Source organism: Myotis nattereri, assembly GCF_964212035.1.
Source record: "Myotis nattereri genome assembly, chromosome: X".
NCBI classification, from domain to species: domain Eukaryota; kingdom Metazoa; phylum Chordata; class Mammalia; order Chiroptera; family Vespertilionidae; genus Myotis; species Myotis nattereri.
In genome coordinates this window covers 98,606,093-98,623,593 of record NC_138078.1, presented here as the reverse complement: position 1 = coordinate 98,623,593, position 17,501 = coordinate 98,606,093, and the positions used below count along the sequence as shown (strand labels likewise).

At 44.1% G+C, this 17,501-nt stretch overlaps 2 protein-coding genes across 2 annotated transcripts in view; one reads left to right on the top strand and one right to left on the bottom strand.

Annotated features, from left to right (window-relative positions):
• The window catches only part of COL4A6 (collagen type IV alpha 6 chain), a gene marked incomplete at both ends in the record, with an annotated part of 395,246 nt that extends 394,922 nt beyond the window's left edge, over positions 1-324 (top strand). The window contains one exon of the mRNA XM_081081672.1: positions 64-324. Coding sequence (XP_080937798.1) covers positions 64-324 — 261 coding nt within the window. The remainder of the gene's footprint in view (positions 1-63) is intronic.
• A 2,239-nt stretch (positions 325-2,563) lies between these two features.
• ATG4A (autophagy related 4A cysteine peptidase) overlaps positions 2,564-17,501 on the bottom strand; it is a 63,216-nt gene continuing 48,278 nt past the window's right edge. The window contains exons 7-13 of the mRNA XM_081115356.1: positions 13,593-13,672; positions 12,607-12,794; positions 12,407-12,485; positions 7,162-7,307; positions 5,873-5,929; positions 4,095-4,203; positions 2,564-3,583 (exon numbers count right to left, since the gene is read on the bottom strand). Coding sequence (XP_080971482.1) covers positions 3,513-3,583; positions 4,095-4,203; positions 5,873-5,929; positions 7,162-7,307; positions 12,407-12,485; positions 12,607-12,794; positions 13,593-13,672 — 730 coding nt within the window. The 3' untranslated portion in view covers positions 2,564-3,512. The remainder of the gene's footprint in view (positions 3,584-4,094; positions 4,204-5,872; positions 5,930-7,161; positions 7,308-12,406; positions 12,486-12,606; positions 12,795-13,592; positions 13,673-17,501) is intronic.

The following is a 17,501-nucleotide window of genomic DNA, read 5'->3' as shown; positions in this document are numbered from 1 at the left end:
GAGCAGCAGAGTGTCCATCATCTCCCATGGGCCCAGCTCACACTTCACCCCTGTCTGTTTCAGCACACTGCCGCTGGCGCCGAGGGTGGAGGCCAGTCCCTGGTCTCACCTGGCTCCTGCTTAGAGGATTTTCGAGCCACTCCTTTCATTGAGTGCAGTGGTGCCCGGGGTACCTGCCACTACTTTGCCAACAAGTACAGTTTCTGGCTGACAACAGTGGAGGAGAAGCAGCAGTTTGGGGAGGAACCTGTACCAGAAACATTGAAAGCTGGGCAGCTCCACACACGAGTCAGCCGCTGCCAGGTGTGTATGAAAAGCCTGTAGGGTGGCTCCTGCCATTCTGCCCCTTGCTGTCCCTTCCTCCACAGAACAGTCACCTCACAAACCCAAACCATCTGAAGAAGAAAGGCCTAAGCCCATTTTCCTATCTGAAAAGTTCTACATTGGAGTCTCATTTGGGCTGGACTACTGGATACTGGTCACCCCAACCCTCAGGCCTAATGGGTGAGCCCACCCTGCTGAGATCTGCTGTCCCATTTCAACCTGGCACTACTGTTTGATTTGGATATTTGTGTGACCTCAGAAAGACCTGCTGGGCTTCCAGTTTCTTAGAAAGTTGCTAGCTTTCCTCAACATTTTGATCACAAAGTGGTTCTATAATAACTGATAAGTCATTTCTTTATGTCCAGAGGTCACCACACATTATTTGGCTTAAACCAGAACCGAGTGTTTCCACATGAAAAAAAATATATACCTGGCTAAGTATTCATGGATGACTCAGGCCTGCATAGAGCAAGCCTTCACCCTTCAAGAAAACCCACTGTGTCTAGGCAGGCAGCAGAGATGGAATGAGGTGCCAGCCAGTAGTCTAGGATGAGCTTTGACTCCTTCTAGAGTAAGCACGACTGGACCCCATATTGCTTAGGGAGGTTTGAAGGCCAGAAGCCAAGAAGGGCTCATCAACTTCATATAGTCCTAGACAAATCACATCCTTCTTGCCAACTCCCTCTCTAGGCAGAGACCTACCAGTATTACTTGGCCGGGTCCAGAGTAGAGTGGAGGATGCACCAAATGTGGCCAGGTCCATAAAGGGAAATGAGAACCACAGACAGCCCTTTCTCCCAGGCCATGGGTAGAAGTGTGGGTGGGTAAGGAGGTGTGAATTTTACTTTTGACTCCAGGAGCAAAAAGGTAAATCCCTTGTCCCAATTTCTCAGAAGTCCCGGTTTCATCCAAATGCTATCCAGATGTGTGTAATGTGGCAAACTGAAGCTGCTGTTTATTGATTCCTTTGCATTTTGAGACTGTAAGAGACTTTCCATTAAAATGCCCTTCCAATTACTCTTTTTACAGGTAGCCTGTTAAGCTATTTTAATATTTTTAAAACCTCATAAAAATCTAACACACCCCTCTCTTTAGCAGTTAGCAGACCTAAAGCAAGCCTGAGTCAACTATAAAGTGTATTGTGTTCTGTTTGGGGGATTTGTTTTAACCATTTTATCAGTTTCCCAGAACACTTAGATATGTTGACATGAGGCAATTCCTTCCAGATGATTCTGTTTCCTTAAATATTATGTAAACTGTGCCAACTTAAATAAAACATAATCGGTATAATCTGAATTATTGTTATCTTCACCTCCTCTCTGAGTAAAAAACATGGTTGTCAGCTCTGTACATCGCAAATAAAAGGAATTTAGCATAAACAATTGACTCTTGATGTTCTCTGATGAAAACTTTTCTAAATCCATCTCACTACAATTAATGAGTCTCCCTTGGAGCCATGGGGGCTCCTGTTACTACAAATTGAGCTTTATAACAAAACATTGAGACAGGAAAAAAATACAATTAAAGTCAAAGAACAGAAAGAGTCCTCTAACAGGCAATAAACCCAAAACCTGTTTCAAATAAGCCTATAACTGCTTTTAGTCCCATGCTAGAGTTCAAGAAAGGAGTTCACATACTTCTGGCACCTCAGGATCATTTTCAAATAAATCAACAGTAGAGAAATGCTAAAGTTGTTAAAATCAAATCTAAGATATATATGCATATGTTTGTATAGTATAAAATATATCCATTGGAAAGATAAAAATTAATAACAACAGGAGCATCAGGGAACGGAACTAATACTTGGGAAGAAGAGACATTTCACTGAATACCATTTTGAATATTTTGAATTTTGAACCACTGGAATATATTACCTACTGGGGAAAGAAAAAGAGGAAAATTTGGAATCTAAGGAAACAAGTGTTATAATATTTCTAAATATACAAGAAACACACCTTGGCTTGATGCTAGCTTTCAAACCCCAGTTTCTGGCCTTCCTCACAACTTGGTTGAGATGCAAGTGAAATGCATACAGGTTAAGAAGGCAAGAAGAAACGGGGAAGACACCGCTGGGACTTGAGGTGCAACCACAAAGGAGAGTTGGTGGCAAAGACAATAGGAAAATGTGCTTTAAAATTTAGTATGTTGCTAGTCCTTAAAAGGTTTGGAATTGTATATGATACACAGATTAAAGGTGACCACATGAATAATTCTTTCTAATAAGGCTGTCAAACAAAATGGAGTCTAATTCAAACACGATTTTTAATTTCCCAAACAAAAATCAACATTTTAAGTCAGTGATTGGCAAACTACAGACTGTAGGTTAAATTTGCCATCCACCTATTTTTCTAAATATAGTTTTATTGGTTTACAGCCAGGCTCAGATTGTCTATGGCTACTTTTGTACTTCCAACAGCACAGTTACTAGTAAGTAGCTGAGACAGAGGCGACATGGCCTACAAAGCCTGGAACATTTACTATCTGGCCTTTACAGAAAAAGTTTGCTGACCCTTGACCTAAGTGATCATGATTTCATTTAAGGACAGGGTGATATCTGACAAAAGTATCAGTAAAGAAGGGAACAGTGACCCATTAACTAGTAATGTTCCCCCAAAGAGTCAGGAGATCAATAAGTCCACATCTGACATAATTTCTTAGACAAACTTTTTGATATTAATTATAATTAATTAAAATACATATTCAAATAATTTAACAAGAGCTTTTTCTCCCTGGTGTAATCACTTTATTATTAGAGCAAAAGAACAGACTGCTTCTTAGTATTTAGCCCAAAAGAGGTCACACCTAAAAGGGTGCGGAAGCACGGGTAACCATTTCTCATCTGCTGGTGCTTGAAGCAAGGTGGGAGTTACTGTCTATCTTCCAGAAGTCCACCTCCTCATTTCAGTAGTGGCAGAGTCACTATGGCCAAGTAAGACAAGCTGAGAAGCAAAGAATGGCTCCTAATCTTTCTGCTCCTATATCCCATGATTGTTTTAGTTCTTTCTGGGAGAGGATTGTTAAACGTTTTTTCTGAGAAGCGATGATTGGCTCAGTCATGATTGATTGCTATCAAGTTTGTATGCTGTTGGCATAACAGGCACTTGCTGACTACAAAAGTTTTATGTAATGAGTTCATGTTCTTCTGGTGCCAGATGGAAGACAAATCTTAAGGTTGCGTTCCTACTATTTTATACACTCAGAATCTCGAAATCTTCCTCCAAGTCAAACTCCTCTAGTTGTTCAGTAGAGTCAATGAATTCTGTGAGAATACAAAAATGAGAAAGAAGAAAAGCTTGATGCTTTAGTTAAAACAGTCAATACATTACTCAGTAGAGAAGACTATGCATTTTTAAATTGTTTTTCTAAAGAAAAGCTTTTGTGGAGGAGACTTACAGATAGGACCACTGCCAACTATTAGAAATTCTCTCTAAAGAATAAAAATAACCAGACTTATTACATAGTACTAGTCACGTGATGAGGAAGTTCTGTAAGAACTTGGAGGCATCTTTTGACTCACCCATGGCCTATGATTTGTTATTCTGAACCAGACTATGAAAAAAAAAATGTCTAGTCATTTTGATTTTATATGGAACTTTTGCACTAAGCTCATTTTCTGCTATTATCATTCTTTGACATCAGTATCAGTTCATCAGAGGATTTTAATAATCAGAAGCACTATTCCTTGATTGGTCCAGATGATTGCTTTTATCTCATAAACCAATTGCTACACGTGGGTCTGCTGGCTGAAGGGCCCCTGAACAACCACTTACCTGCCCCAGTGGTTGTTACCTCTGGTTTGGCTGGAGGTACAAAGGGAGGCCAGTGCGATGGATGTTTCTGAACTAATTCAAACATCCTTAAGTTTTCCTTTAGAATTTCCTGAGGAGACATAGAAGCAGTTATAAACACTGAAGTCACTATATTTCTGTCCAATTGGCAGTCTATGACCCCAAGCCCCAAGAGAGTAGCCTGATTGTTGAAAGGTGAAAGCAAAGTCCTAGCAAATATTCCCATCCTCTATTTGACCCATCTAAAGACCCAGCCCTCTTCAATTCTAAAACTGTTGGCCAGGAGGGAAGGCCAATGGAGGGAGTATCTGATAGAAGGCCAGTACTCACTGCCCAAACTCCATCATGAGGTTCAGGTCATATGCCAGTTGCATGGACTCAACTCAAATTAGGGGCGAGATGTTCCTGAAGTGTTGGCTCCAAAGAAATGTTGGTTAATCAAATAAAATCTGCCCCAAGAGAAATACTGGTACATATTGGCATGGTTTCCATATAGTCCAACACTTACAGTGTATGTCCTAATTTAAATGGCACAGTCTTATCAGAAAATTTTTCTTCTAATTTTAAATTTGATATAAATATAGTTTTGCTGCATCCTGAAATATAAGTATTGCTTTTAGACAATAAGTATCCATTATGTTTCAACTAACTATTAACTGGGGTTTTAGATTCAGCTAGGGACATTTGTATTAATTGTTTACTTGTGAAGAAAAATCTTCCCCCCTTACACCTACAAGAGACTCTGGGCTCCAATCTCTTTGTTTTGCAAATAGGAGAACATTGTGTCTCCTGCTATCCCATCCAGGGCCCTTTAAACTACTCCCTATGACAGTGATAGTGAACCTTTTGAGCTCCGCGTGTCAGCATTTTGAAAAACCCTAACTTAACTCTGGTGCTGTGTCACATATAGAAATGTTTTGATATTTGCAACCATAGTAAAACAAAGACTTATATTCTTGATATTTATTTTATATACTTAAATGCCATTTAAGAAAGAAAAATCAACCAAAAAAATGAGTTCGCATGTCACCTCTGACACGCGTGTCATAGGTTCACCATCACTGGCCTATGATCTCCCTTCATTTTTTTCAATAAGCTTTTATCAATGTCTTTCACATATTTGGCATGTGTTAGAAGCTCAGAATGAGGGAGACACATACAAAGATTGGTGATCCAGCAAAACAATAACTACTCTTTTACACAAAATATAAAAAAATAATAGCTTGTTTTAGTATTTACACAGATTTCTCCAAATTGGCTTTCCTTTAAGTAGCAGCATGCCTATATTTTATATAAATAAGACAGTGAATAGAAAGGCAAGTCCCCTAAACCATAATAATACAGTACATTAAACTGTAAATGGAATACAGTACATTAACCTAAAAAAAATAGCAAAGTAAATCAGTTTCTTCAATCATCTCAGTGTTCTGAACAGATTAAAAAAACTTAGGCTGAGCTATATGAAATTGGCATTTTTAGGTTAAATGGTAGAATATTAGTTAAATATTTCATGACTTGTAGGCTTAATGAGATAAAACTTTAAGAAGCTAAAAATATCGCTTACTTGACTTACTAAGCATATTTCTAACAAAAGATTTTCTTTGGTTCCCCAAAGTTATATGCAATTTACCACATCTTAGTTTCTTTCTCTTGCAGTAGAGTCATGTCAGGCTAGGTTTATGTTACTATGAAAAAGTCTTGAAAATGTATCACGCTGAATAACTTTTGTTTTTAAGATTAAGAAAAACGTATACCTTTACCTTTTGAACAAGGCTACACCAGTTATCAAAGTCTTTTTCTTCTTTGCAGAAAAATCCCTTGGGGGAAAGCAAAAGAACATAACTTAGAACTGGTCAGGGGCAGCAAGGAAGGCCCTCCCTGTACTATAAGATGCAGCCACTATGTGGGATGTGGGCCACTCTCCTTGGATGTGATTTCCCAACAATTAGGAGGAACATTGGGAAATGTTCTAGACATTGCCTCAGTTGGACACAAGCATTTGCTCGTTCATTCTTCCTTCCCCCTCATTCTCTCTCTCCCATCCCTCTTTCTGTTTCTCTCTCCTTCGGTCTCTCCATCTCCCCCTCCCACTGTTTCTCCTGTATCTATGCTTCTCTCTCTTATTCTGACCCTTTCATTTTCTCCTTGTCCCTTTTCCTCCATATCCCTCTCCCCTCATACTGTGAGATATACTCTCCCCTCATATTGTGAGATATAGTAACTTAAAGCCCAATCTCCAGTGTGGGGTTAATTCCATTACATTTAGTGTAAAAATATACACATCTATAAAGAAGAGTCAATTAAACTAGTAGACAAAATCCAAATAGTACTTTTAGCTAGAGGCAATATTTAATACGGTGGTTTTACTTTGATGAAATTATTAGAATAAAAAGAACCATCAGCCTTGTTCTCCATCCTCAGAGCTATCATCCAGTAGTAAAAGAATGGTCTAAGGAAAAAGGATTCTTTGGATACTGGTGCCTTGAATTAGAAGAAAGGATGCAGACAGGCCTCAGAACCACTGGCTACTTCACAGCAGCTGCACCTTCAATGTGTGTAGACAGCAGCCATATTACTTGGGGGCAGGAGGGGCTGAAACTTCCTGGATTGTGTGCCCAGAGAATTGGCACTGCCTACCCAGTGGATCTTGCCCCCTTCTCCCTCCCTACTGATACCCTACATTATTCCCTTGGCCTGTGTGGCAATAATTAGAGGGTGAGAAGAAAAAGTGTGAAAGATGATAATGCTAATAATAACTAACATTTATAGAATATTCACAATGTACAGCATACCTCCTCTACAAAGGACTCAGAAAGGTAAAGGGACTCCCCCTAAGTCCATTACTAGTAAGTGGCAGGGCCTGAATTCCAACTTGAGCAATTTGGTTTCAGGGTCCACTCATTCCCCACTATTCTACACTACCTCTGATGGGGGTGGTAAGTTAATATAATCTGGCCACCCTACCTATATACTTGGAAAATACCCAGGAAACAAATCTGTAATAGGGCGGCAGTGTATCTCACGGCCCACCCAATCTTCAGACACCCACCAATGCCACGGAAGGATCCAAGTTCAGAATATTCATTCGTTGTGGCGACTGCAGACAATGGAAAGTCTGATCATCAACGGTTCCATCCTCTTCAGTGTCAACAAAGGTCTGGGTTGTGTGAGGGTCCAGGAAAATGAGCTCATCACCTGTTGGAATGAGGCATGTTTAACCTTCAAAAAACCACCTGCCCTGGCTCCACTGTTGTCCTTGGGAGGAGGCGCTCTGGTTTCCCTAACCCCTCCCTTGGTGACAATGAAAATGAGATGATAGAAAGCCCAAGTTAAGGTGAGCATACCTAAGGAAGCCACCCACACTCAAATCTAAACATTCAATGAGAAGACTTGCCCTAGCATTCACATCTCCTCGAAGTCCAACTCCAAAAATGGAAAGCAGCAGGTTTGGGAAAAGGTGGGGATGAGAGATTACAGATGACATGGCAAGCTCTGTGAGCAGCAGTAGCAAAGAGGTGGTAGGTAGTATCACCAGGCCATGAGTTCAGGTGCCAATGGGGGTTTCCTGCCTCTTTCAACATTGGAAAGCATCTAGTTCCAGAACATTGGTTCTCAGAGCTACTGTCAGAGAGTACATCAGGTAAGGAGAAAGGCCTTGGCCTCCAAAAGAAATGGGAATGCTGGATTTGCTATGGATGAGATACCAGGAAGCTGACTTCTGGTATTGATTAGCTAGCAAGTTAGTCCTTGTTAGCAAGTTAGTAATCCCTGTTGGAAAGCACTGCCTTGGTCACATTAACTTCTTTACAGATATACCTTGCTCAGAAAACTCACTTTGAGATTATCAATGTTTACAAATAAAAGAAAAACCATGCTTCATTAAATTGAAAAAGTCTAGCCCAATAATTACCTGGGAGGGGTTTAGGATAATAAAATCTCTACTTTTCAAAGGGCTGAGAGTTTCCCTAATGCTCACCAGCGGCATACTGAGTAGGCAAAAGTGTCTAAGGGAACACCCTAACCTCATTATCCAGGCCTGAGGGCCATCTAGGCTTCTGTGTTTTAGACTGAGTTAGACAACCAAAGAAATACCTACCTGTAGCAGGAGGATGGGCTGGGAAGGGATGCCCTAAAGACCTTTCCTGGAATGGCATCCAGGAGTGTATTGGGCACATATAAGTGCTTCTGTTGGAAAAGAATATGTTTATGTCTGATGAAAACTCAACTTGTCTCTATCACAGACCTAGGACAAGCCTATTAAATCATTGTCTTAATTTTTCTGTTTGTAAACTGGTGTCATTGGACCTGTTCCAGTTACCTCATAGGGTATTATAAGAACAAGAAGAATTCACCTCTGTAAAATGCCTAAAACACAATACAAATACAAGTAAGTCATAGAAGAATCTTGCTTAGATCCAAAAGTATTTCTCTACAAATTAATGTTGGAGAGTATATGAAACTCAATGCTTCCATATAATTTATTTTATGAAAGTCAAGGTACATATTCCCCCAGACCACAGGTGGGTGACATCAGTTATATCAAAAAGGCTTCAAGTTACAATGAAGAGTAATAACCAGGATGTTTAGAGGGAAGCCTAAGAGGCAAGAGGAGAAGGAAGTTGTGCACAAGAAAATACGAATCCAAAGCAGGGTTATAATTAAGCATCGTTCTTCCAGAATGTTTCTAATTAAGGTGCTGGGAATAATAGCAGCATCCTATCTGCCTGTGTACCCTGTTTCCAAGAGTGCTTAAAAGAGATATAGTAGCCCTAGCTGGTTTGGCTCAGTGGATAGAGTGTCGGCCTGCGGATTGAAGAGTCCTGGGTTTAATTCCAGTCAAGGGCACATGCCCGGGTTGCAGGCTCAATCCCCAGTTGGGGGGTATGCAGGAAGCAGCTGATCAATGATTCTCTCTCATCATTGATGTCTCTGTCTCTCTCTCCATCTCCTTTCCTCTCTGAAATTAAAAAAAAATTTAAAGACTATTTTTAAGAGAGAGAGAGAGAGGGAGAGAGAGAGAGAGAAAAAATCTAGCCCTAGCCAGTTTTGCTCAGTGGAAAGAGCATTGGCCTGCAGACCCAAGGGTCTCGGGTTCCATTCCAGTCCAGGGCACATATCTCAGCTGCAGGCTCCTCCCCGGCCATGGCCCTGATTAGGGCACTGCAAGAGGCAACCAATCAATGTGTTTTTCTCACATGGATATTTTCTCTTTACTCTCTCTAAAAATCAATGGAAAAATTTCCTCAGGTGAGGATTAAAAAATAAATAAAGAAAAGAAAATCTAAAAAGTCCTAGAAACGATGTGGGAACTAAACTAAAGTCTCTCACAAGGCCTGAACAGAAGAGGCAGGCTATTCAACCAACTGCAAACACAGGGTTCACACTATAGATCTCCAGGTGGCAACCCCTACTAAAGCACAGGAGACAAATATCTCCCCTCTATGCAGGACAAATCTGACAGTCAGAGTCTCACCTTGGCCAGAGTTTCTCACAGCAAGAGCTTCTCCCAGCTTCCCTTCAGGAAAGAGAGTATCAGGGAAGCAATGTGGTATGGTAGACAAGGATGACCAAACTGGGATCAAATCCCAGCTTCACTACTTTCAAGTTGGGTGTTCTTAAGAACACATCCCCTCTATTAGTTTCTTCAGGTATAAATGGAAATAAAAATCTTTATCTTACAGGGGTATTATGCTAACTATAACTATGTTGTCACAAGATGGCCGCCCCCACATCATCACAAGATGGCCACCACAAGATGGCTGGCAGGGGAGGGCAGTTGTGGGTGACCAGGCCAGCAGGGGAGGGCAGTTGGGGGCAACCAGGCCTGCAGGGGAGGGCAGTTGGAGGTGATCAGGCTGGCAGGGGAGCAGTTAGGCGTCAATCAGGCTGGCAGGGGAGCGGTTAGGGGGTGATCAGGCTGGCAGGCAGAAGTGGTTAGGGGCAATCAGGAAGGCAGGCAGGCAAGTGGTTAGGAGCCAGCAGTCCCGGAATGTGAGAGGACTGTCCAACTGCTGGTTTAGGCCCAATCCCGCAGGGCCTAAACCAGCAGTCGGACATCCCCCGAAGGGGTCCCAGATTGGAGAGGGTGCAGGCTGGGCTGAGGGACACGTCCCCAGTGCATGAATTTCGTGCACAGGGCCTCTGGTCTATATATAATTATCTACCTATTTTTATACATTATATATAACTATCTATATCTACGTCTATGTCTATGTCTATGTCTATGTCTATATCCATATCTATATCCATATCTATCTACTGAAAGAGATAGAGATAGAGATGAGAGAGAGAGAGAGAGAGAGAGAGAGAGAGAGAGAGAGAGAGAGACAGAGAGAGAGAGAGACAGAGAGAGAGAGAACACTTTGCAGAGTCTCTGGCATAAAACAGCTGTTTAGAAAATGGCAGTTCTCATCCATTCCCTCCCTTCAGACATTCTACCAATATGAACCCCCCAACCTAATACACTAGGAGGTAAGCCAGAAAAGGGAAGCTGAGGGGACTGTGGAGTGAAGGTTAAACAAAAAGATTTTTGAGAGTTAGTGGGCACTATGTAAACCTCTATCTTTGGCACTGAGGATTGTCCACACCTCTTTAATGAATAGTCAAACTACACAAAATCACCCCAGTGGCCTCAGGAAACAGAAGAGCTTCTTGATCTTGGAAAATTCTTTCTGGAGAAGTTGGGATAAGGGAGGCCAGGAAGCCCAGGAGTGGCATACCCTATTCACTGAGATCCTTCCAAAATTATTTTCCAATCTGTGTCAACATTGTCCTCAAACACAAATAATAAGAAATAGATTTTTGCAACATTTATTTGACAGTAACCCAAAAACTTAGAAACAGAAGATATTGAAATTTATATAACTATGTTTTTGTACTTAGAAAAATATTAGCCCCCCAATTTTCCATCAAGCTGTAGTTCTTAGGCTTGGCCAATAGATGGCAGCATTAGAGAGAGCTGAGGCAACTGTACAGAAACACCAGGCTTAAAGAGAGAAAAAGGAAAGAGATGTTGAGGTCAGGCAGGGTGGAGCCACCTTTTATTGAGTATATACTACATGCCTAACTCTTTACTGAATGCTCTACTCTGATGTGACAACATGGTGAGTGAGGTGTTAGCCCCATTTTCCATTAAGAGGAACCTGAGATTGAGAGTTGTTCTTTTCTGGTGGTCACACAGCTAGCAACTGGGAGACTAGCATACACCACCAAGTATGTTTGTTTTCACTCCACATCACCTCCCTGAATCTCCAAGGAGATGGTGGAGGAGATAAGGAGCACTCCCTTACCTCCTGTCAGATGCCTCACCCTGTCCTCTGTATATCCCTCATATCATCCCCCATACCTGCTCTGGTTCTCCCTTGATAATATAAGGCTGTCCCTTGCAATCTTCTTCAAGGTCCAGTATCTGACCACTCCACTCTTGTGAGAGGTGTCCTGTACCAAATTTCCCTAACAACATCATTCCTTTCCTGGTGCTCTTCAGCACTAACCAGGTGTCTAGGTCCTTGGTACTCAAAGTATAGTGTGTGTACCAGCAGCACCAGCACTACCTAGCTAGAAATTCAGAATCTCAGGGACTACCCAAGACCTACCAAACATGTATTTTAAAAAACTCTCAAGGTGATTCTTGTGCATATTAAAATTTGAGAATCACTGGACTAGCTCACCTTGTGTGCCAAGTGCCTTAAGTGTCTCTGGTCACAGCTAGTGGATAAGGTGGTTGGGTTTCCAGAGGTGTCAAACTAGGCAGGGAATGTCAGGCTACTTGTTAGGGTCCATATTAGATTAGTGGTTTTATCAGAAAAGGGATATCTGTCTTTGCCTCTTCTAATTCCCACTGAGTCATGGCTCTGAACAATGAGCCTGCAGGCCCAGCTGCATGGAGCTGGGAAGGAAGAGGATGGCCCCTGGACTAAATGCCTGAGCCCCAGTAAGACAGAGATCAACAAGGCCAAAAGAGTGACACTCTACCACCCTGGGCTCCACAGGAAAAAGAGAGATGAGCTGAAGCAATGCTGTGACCTTGAGGTGGTCCTGTAGGAAAGCAGTGTGAAATCATCTTATAAAGAGTCAAGGAAGTGGAGACATTCAAGGGGGATCTGCTCTATGTCAGGCACACAGAAGTATTACTCTCCACAGATCAGGCCAGAGACAGAAGGAGCTGACCAGAGACCACAGCATCTCCAGGCTGGACTAGGCCCGTTAATTGGAATTGCCTGGTCTCCCATGCAAACTTTCTGCCCGCCCTCCCTTAGCCCATAATGACTTACTTGTGATTCCTCTTTTCTTACCTAAGAATCCTATGAAATAATAGGCGTTATTTGGTTTTCCTCCTAATGCCCCTAAAGACTGTGGCATCTTAAAACACTCCTAGAGGGAAAGAGAATGTAAGATTCTCAATTCACTTGTGGACTGCTGCTCACGGATCTCTGTGCTCACATGGCGATGTGATGGGCAGGCAACAATGGGCTCGGAAAAAGGAGTGACTTACTTTGAATGCATCAACATAGACAGGATTGATTTGGTTTATGCCCAGGCGGAGGGGCACAATGAGCAGCAGGGATTTCCAGGCTGGGCAGCAGGCAGAGGTGGCCTTACTGTGGTTCGAAGCATTCAGAGAATCAGGGGGACTCTCACCGTCTGTATCAGTACTCAAGGGAAGGACACGGCACATTTTTTCTAGAAACAGAAGACAAGAAAGCTGGTAAATTAGGTATCCAGCCCTGACAGATATGCCAAAGTCAAAACTAAGGGAGACCTCACATGACACCCCCTGCCTAGAAGGCCATTGTCTCTGCCACCAGAACCTAGCTCGTCCCACTTCCCACAGGAAGCCCAGGCCACTCTTCCAGCCCTTACTTCTCTTCCTTCTTGCAATTGAGCACTCCCTTACCTCCTGTCAGATATCATGGGCTCATTGAGAGAATCTCATTTCTCAACTAGTCTGCAAGGGTCTTTGGGAGAGGGACCGTGTCTTTTGGTTTCTCTAACCCCATGGTGGGGAGCACAGGGCTAGACTAGGGGACAGTCTCCACAGAAGACATGTTGGTGGTTTAACTGATTATCCACACTTGGGTGTCCTGCAGGGAAAAGGTCTGGTAATGCACCGAGGAACAGAAAAATCCTCCTATTGTTTTCTTCCTTTCATAAAACCGAAAGGAAAGAGAAAAAAGGGATGCAGGGGATGATTAACCAGGGTTCTGTGATCCCCTAAGCTCCATTGCCCTGATGGGGCAGGTCAGAGCCAATGTACGTGTGTGTGTGTGTGTGTGTGTGTGTGTGTGTGTCCCAGTCTGCAGGGGACCCAGCATCCTAAGATCCAGCCATGTCTGTCTGTCTGTCTGTCTATCTGCCTCTGTCTATGCCTCTCTCTGCCTGTATATCTATCTATATATCTATCCCTCACTCCTGATTTCTGAATGGTGAGGAAGGACCTCACACCCACAACCCAGAAAGGTAAACAGACTGTGGACTCACTGATATCTTCAATGACCACTGTGTTATCCATTGAAACATAAACAGCCAAGGAATTCCATTCGTCAAATAAAGCAAGTTTTCTGCAAAGCAACATACAAGGAAGTCACAATTGTGGAAGATGAAAATATCAGCAGGAAACAATACAATCCGTGCCCAGTGTTCCTGAAGTCACTGAACACTGAGCCTCAGAGAGATTGGGGTTCAGGTTAGCTCTAGCTCCTTCAAGTGAGCACTGGAACATTCCATGTTTAGGAACCTTGAGTATGCCACAAAGTCACAGTTTCTGAACCTTGAAAAGGAGGCCCTTCTTTACAAAATGGAAAAGTCTACCTCACAAGATGATCTTACTCCTCTTGGGTGAAAGAGAAGAGTTACCAATGCAACTGTTCCCAATAAGTTTTGTTTTGTTTCCTTTCCTTAAATAAAAGATATTCTGATTTATTGCTTTATTTGGTAAATGGAAACTGTCATATACATCAGTTTGGTTTGAGCTGAAGCATTATATATATATATACTAGAGGCCCGGTGCACAAAAATTTGTGCACTGGGGGGGGGAGGGGGGTCCCTCAGCCCGGCCTGTGCCCTCTCGCAGTCTGGGACCCCTCGGGAGATAACGCCCTGCTGGCTTAGGCCCGCTCCCGGGTGTCAGAGGGCAGGCCCAATCCCTAGGTGCAGCCCCTGGTCGGGCTCAGAGCAGGGCCGATTGGGGAGTTGGGGCGCCGCCCCCTATCACGCACAGAGCAGGGTCGATCAGTGGGTTGGGGAGCTCCCCCCTGTCACGCACAGAGCAAGGCTGATCAGGGGGTTGAGGAGCTCCCCCCGTCACTCAGAGAGTAGGGCCGATAGGGGAGTTGGGGCACCGCCCCCTGTCACACACAGAGCAGGGCAGATCAGGGGGTTGGGGCACTGCCACTGTCACACTCAGGGCAGGGCTGATGGGGAGGTTATGGCTCTACCCCGTCACACACAGAGCAGGGTCCGTGGGGGGGTAGGGGGGGTTGGGGCGCCGCACCTTGTCACACACAGAGCAGGGCCGATCAGGGGGGTTTGGTGGCTGCCCCCTGTCACGCTGATCCTGGTGCCAGGAGGCCTCGCTGCACCGCTGATCCCGGTGCTGGGAGCCTCACAGCTCCGCTGATCCCAGTGCTGGGAGGCATATTACCCTTTTACTATATAGGATAGAAGCCTGGTGCACGGGTGGGGGCCGGCTGGTTTGCCCTGAAGGGTGTCCTGGATCAGGGTGGGGGTCCCCACTGGGGTGCCTGGCTAGCCTGGGTGAGGGGATGATGGCTGTTTGCAGCTGGTCACACACCCTTCAGGGTGGGGGTCCCCACTGGGGTGCTTGGCCAGCCTGGGTGAGGGGCTGAGGGCCGTTTTCAGGCTGACGGGTGACTGAAGCTCCCAACCTGTCCTTTTTTCCTTTTTTTTTCATTCTGGGCCAGCTTTAGCTCTGAGGCTCGGCTCCAGCTATGAGACTTCAACTGCTGAAAGCAGGTTTCTGGCCTTTGTTTACCCTTCTGTATTTGAAACAATGTTGCGGTCCTGCTGGCTGAAGCCCGGGGTTTTGTTTAGCTTCTATTTTTGCAACATAGTTGCTTAGAGTGCAGCTGAGAGGCCGGCAAGGCATGCGGGGAAGCTTTGGCTTCCTCCATCACTAAAGCAAGCAAGCCTCATGTTAGTTTCCAACTGCCTGGCTGCCGGCCGCCATCTTGGCTGTCAGTTAATTTGCATATCTCGCTGATTAGCCAATGGGAAGGGTAGCAGTTGTACGCCAATTACCATGTTTCTGTTTTATTAGATAGGATATATATATATAGAATATATAGATAGATAGATAGATAGAACATATATAGAGATAGATAGATAGATAGATAGATAGATAGAATATATATATATATTATATATATATATAATATATATATATATATATATATATATATATATATATATATATATATATTCTTTGGGAGGATAGATAATACAGAGAATACAACCCAGGAAAATCCAGAGAGACAGAGAGAAAGAGAGACAGAGAGAAAGAGAGACAGAGAGAGACAGAGAAACAGGTTGCTCATATCCATCCCCAGGTGCTGTAAGAATGCTGTTTAAGAACATTTGTGCTGCAAATGGCTTTGGCTTTGGGTGCTTAGCTGAAGAAAGAGAACATGTTGAGTTGCATGACCCCAGAGATTAGGAAGAAAACCCCTTTGAGAGCATATCTGAAGTCTAAGCAAAGTACCATGATTATTCCTCCTTTATCTTCTCTTCCTGCCAGTTTGAAAGAAAACAAGTTTAACCTGGCTACTCAGATTCCTGGGTAAAGTCCAGTCTCACTCGACAAAAGAAAAAACATTCTCTCCCAAACCATGGTAGCTATCAGAAAGAGGTTAATTACTATTATACTTTTATTTTACTAGTTCTAACATATTATCTTTCTCAAAAATAATAATGAGGAGAATAGAAAATGGTGGCCGAATAGGCAGCAGTGTTGTCCACCTCCTCCTTGCAGTGGTTCTCAATCTTCCTAATGCTGCGACCCTTTAATACAGTTCCTCATGTTGTGGTGACCCCCAACCATAAAATTATTTTCGTCGCTACTTTATAACTGTAATTTTGCTACTGTTATAAATCATAATGTAAATATCTGATATGCAGGATGTATTTTCATTGTTCACGACCCACAGGTTGAGAACCACTGTAGGGCCAGGCTGGAAAAGGAACTACATCAGAGAACATCCACCCTGAGTTAACAAATTAGATATAGCTGAGGGGACAATTTTCAATAAGGAAGGACAGAGATGCCTAGAGAACGCCACCTACCAGCCATAATCTGTGTGGAACCACCACTGTGCCCTGGCAGTGAGTGGTGCAGTACCTACTAGCAGGCTGCCAGAGGTCCGCAGGGAGAGCGCACTGCCAGAGTGAGCTCACACACCAAGCCTCCTCACCAGCCTGCAGGGTCCCAGCATCCTAAGATCCAGCTCCAAGACTTCACAGTAAGTGCAAGCCAGGGGATCCCTGTGCCCCACCCGTGCCCCGGACACCAAATCCATGCTGTTAGCCTGACCCAGAGGTACCCAGCACCTGCTCAACCCCAAGCCCCAGGACCTGCTGCTGGTGCAACCCAGACCAACCCAGAGCATACCCCACTCCAGACCACAGGAGAGTGGGGACTATGTAACCCAGAGCAACATGTGTGACCAAGAGCAACCACTGCTGGCATTATCCCAGCTCCCTGGACAGCCCTGATGAGGTGACCCAGAGCAATGCATGCCTGCTTCACCTCAGCTTAGGAGGGGTGACCCACAGCAACCCAGTGCATGCCTCACTTAGGTCCACAGGGGAGCTCTGATTGTGGGACCCAGAGCAACCCACACCCACTTTCTCCCGGCCCCTGGGACAGTCCTGTAGGGGATATCTGGAGGAACCCAGCACACGCCTCACTCCAGACTACAGAACAGTGCTGCCGGGGTGACCCAGAGCAAGCTGGTGTGCCCAGCCAGGCGCCAGAGGACCATGCTGCAAGAGCGCTGCCAGAGGGACCTACAGTGCCACCCTGCCATGAGTTCCAGGGCCACACAGTGAATTGCATGTCAGAGGGCTCTGGGTCCTCACTGGGAATCACACACCAGAGAAACTGTGCACGTGCTCCCACCATCCCAAACATCTGAAGCAGACAACTGAGGGTCCAGATCTGAGGGAGAAGGGGATACAACTCAGAGCCTACACAATAAAGGTATGAGACTCAAGGCAGACCCAGCCTCTGAGCTAAAGATTTCAGGACCATTGCCCTGATAGGGTCTTCAACCTCTCAAACTCTAAGCAGGGTACCCAGGGCCAGAAAGAGACAGCAAAAAATGGGGAGACAAAGAACCCCCCAAGGAAAGAAAAGGCTGAATCACGAGAAAA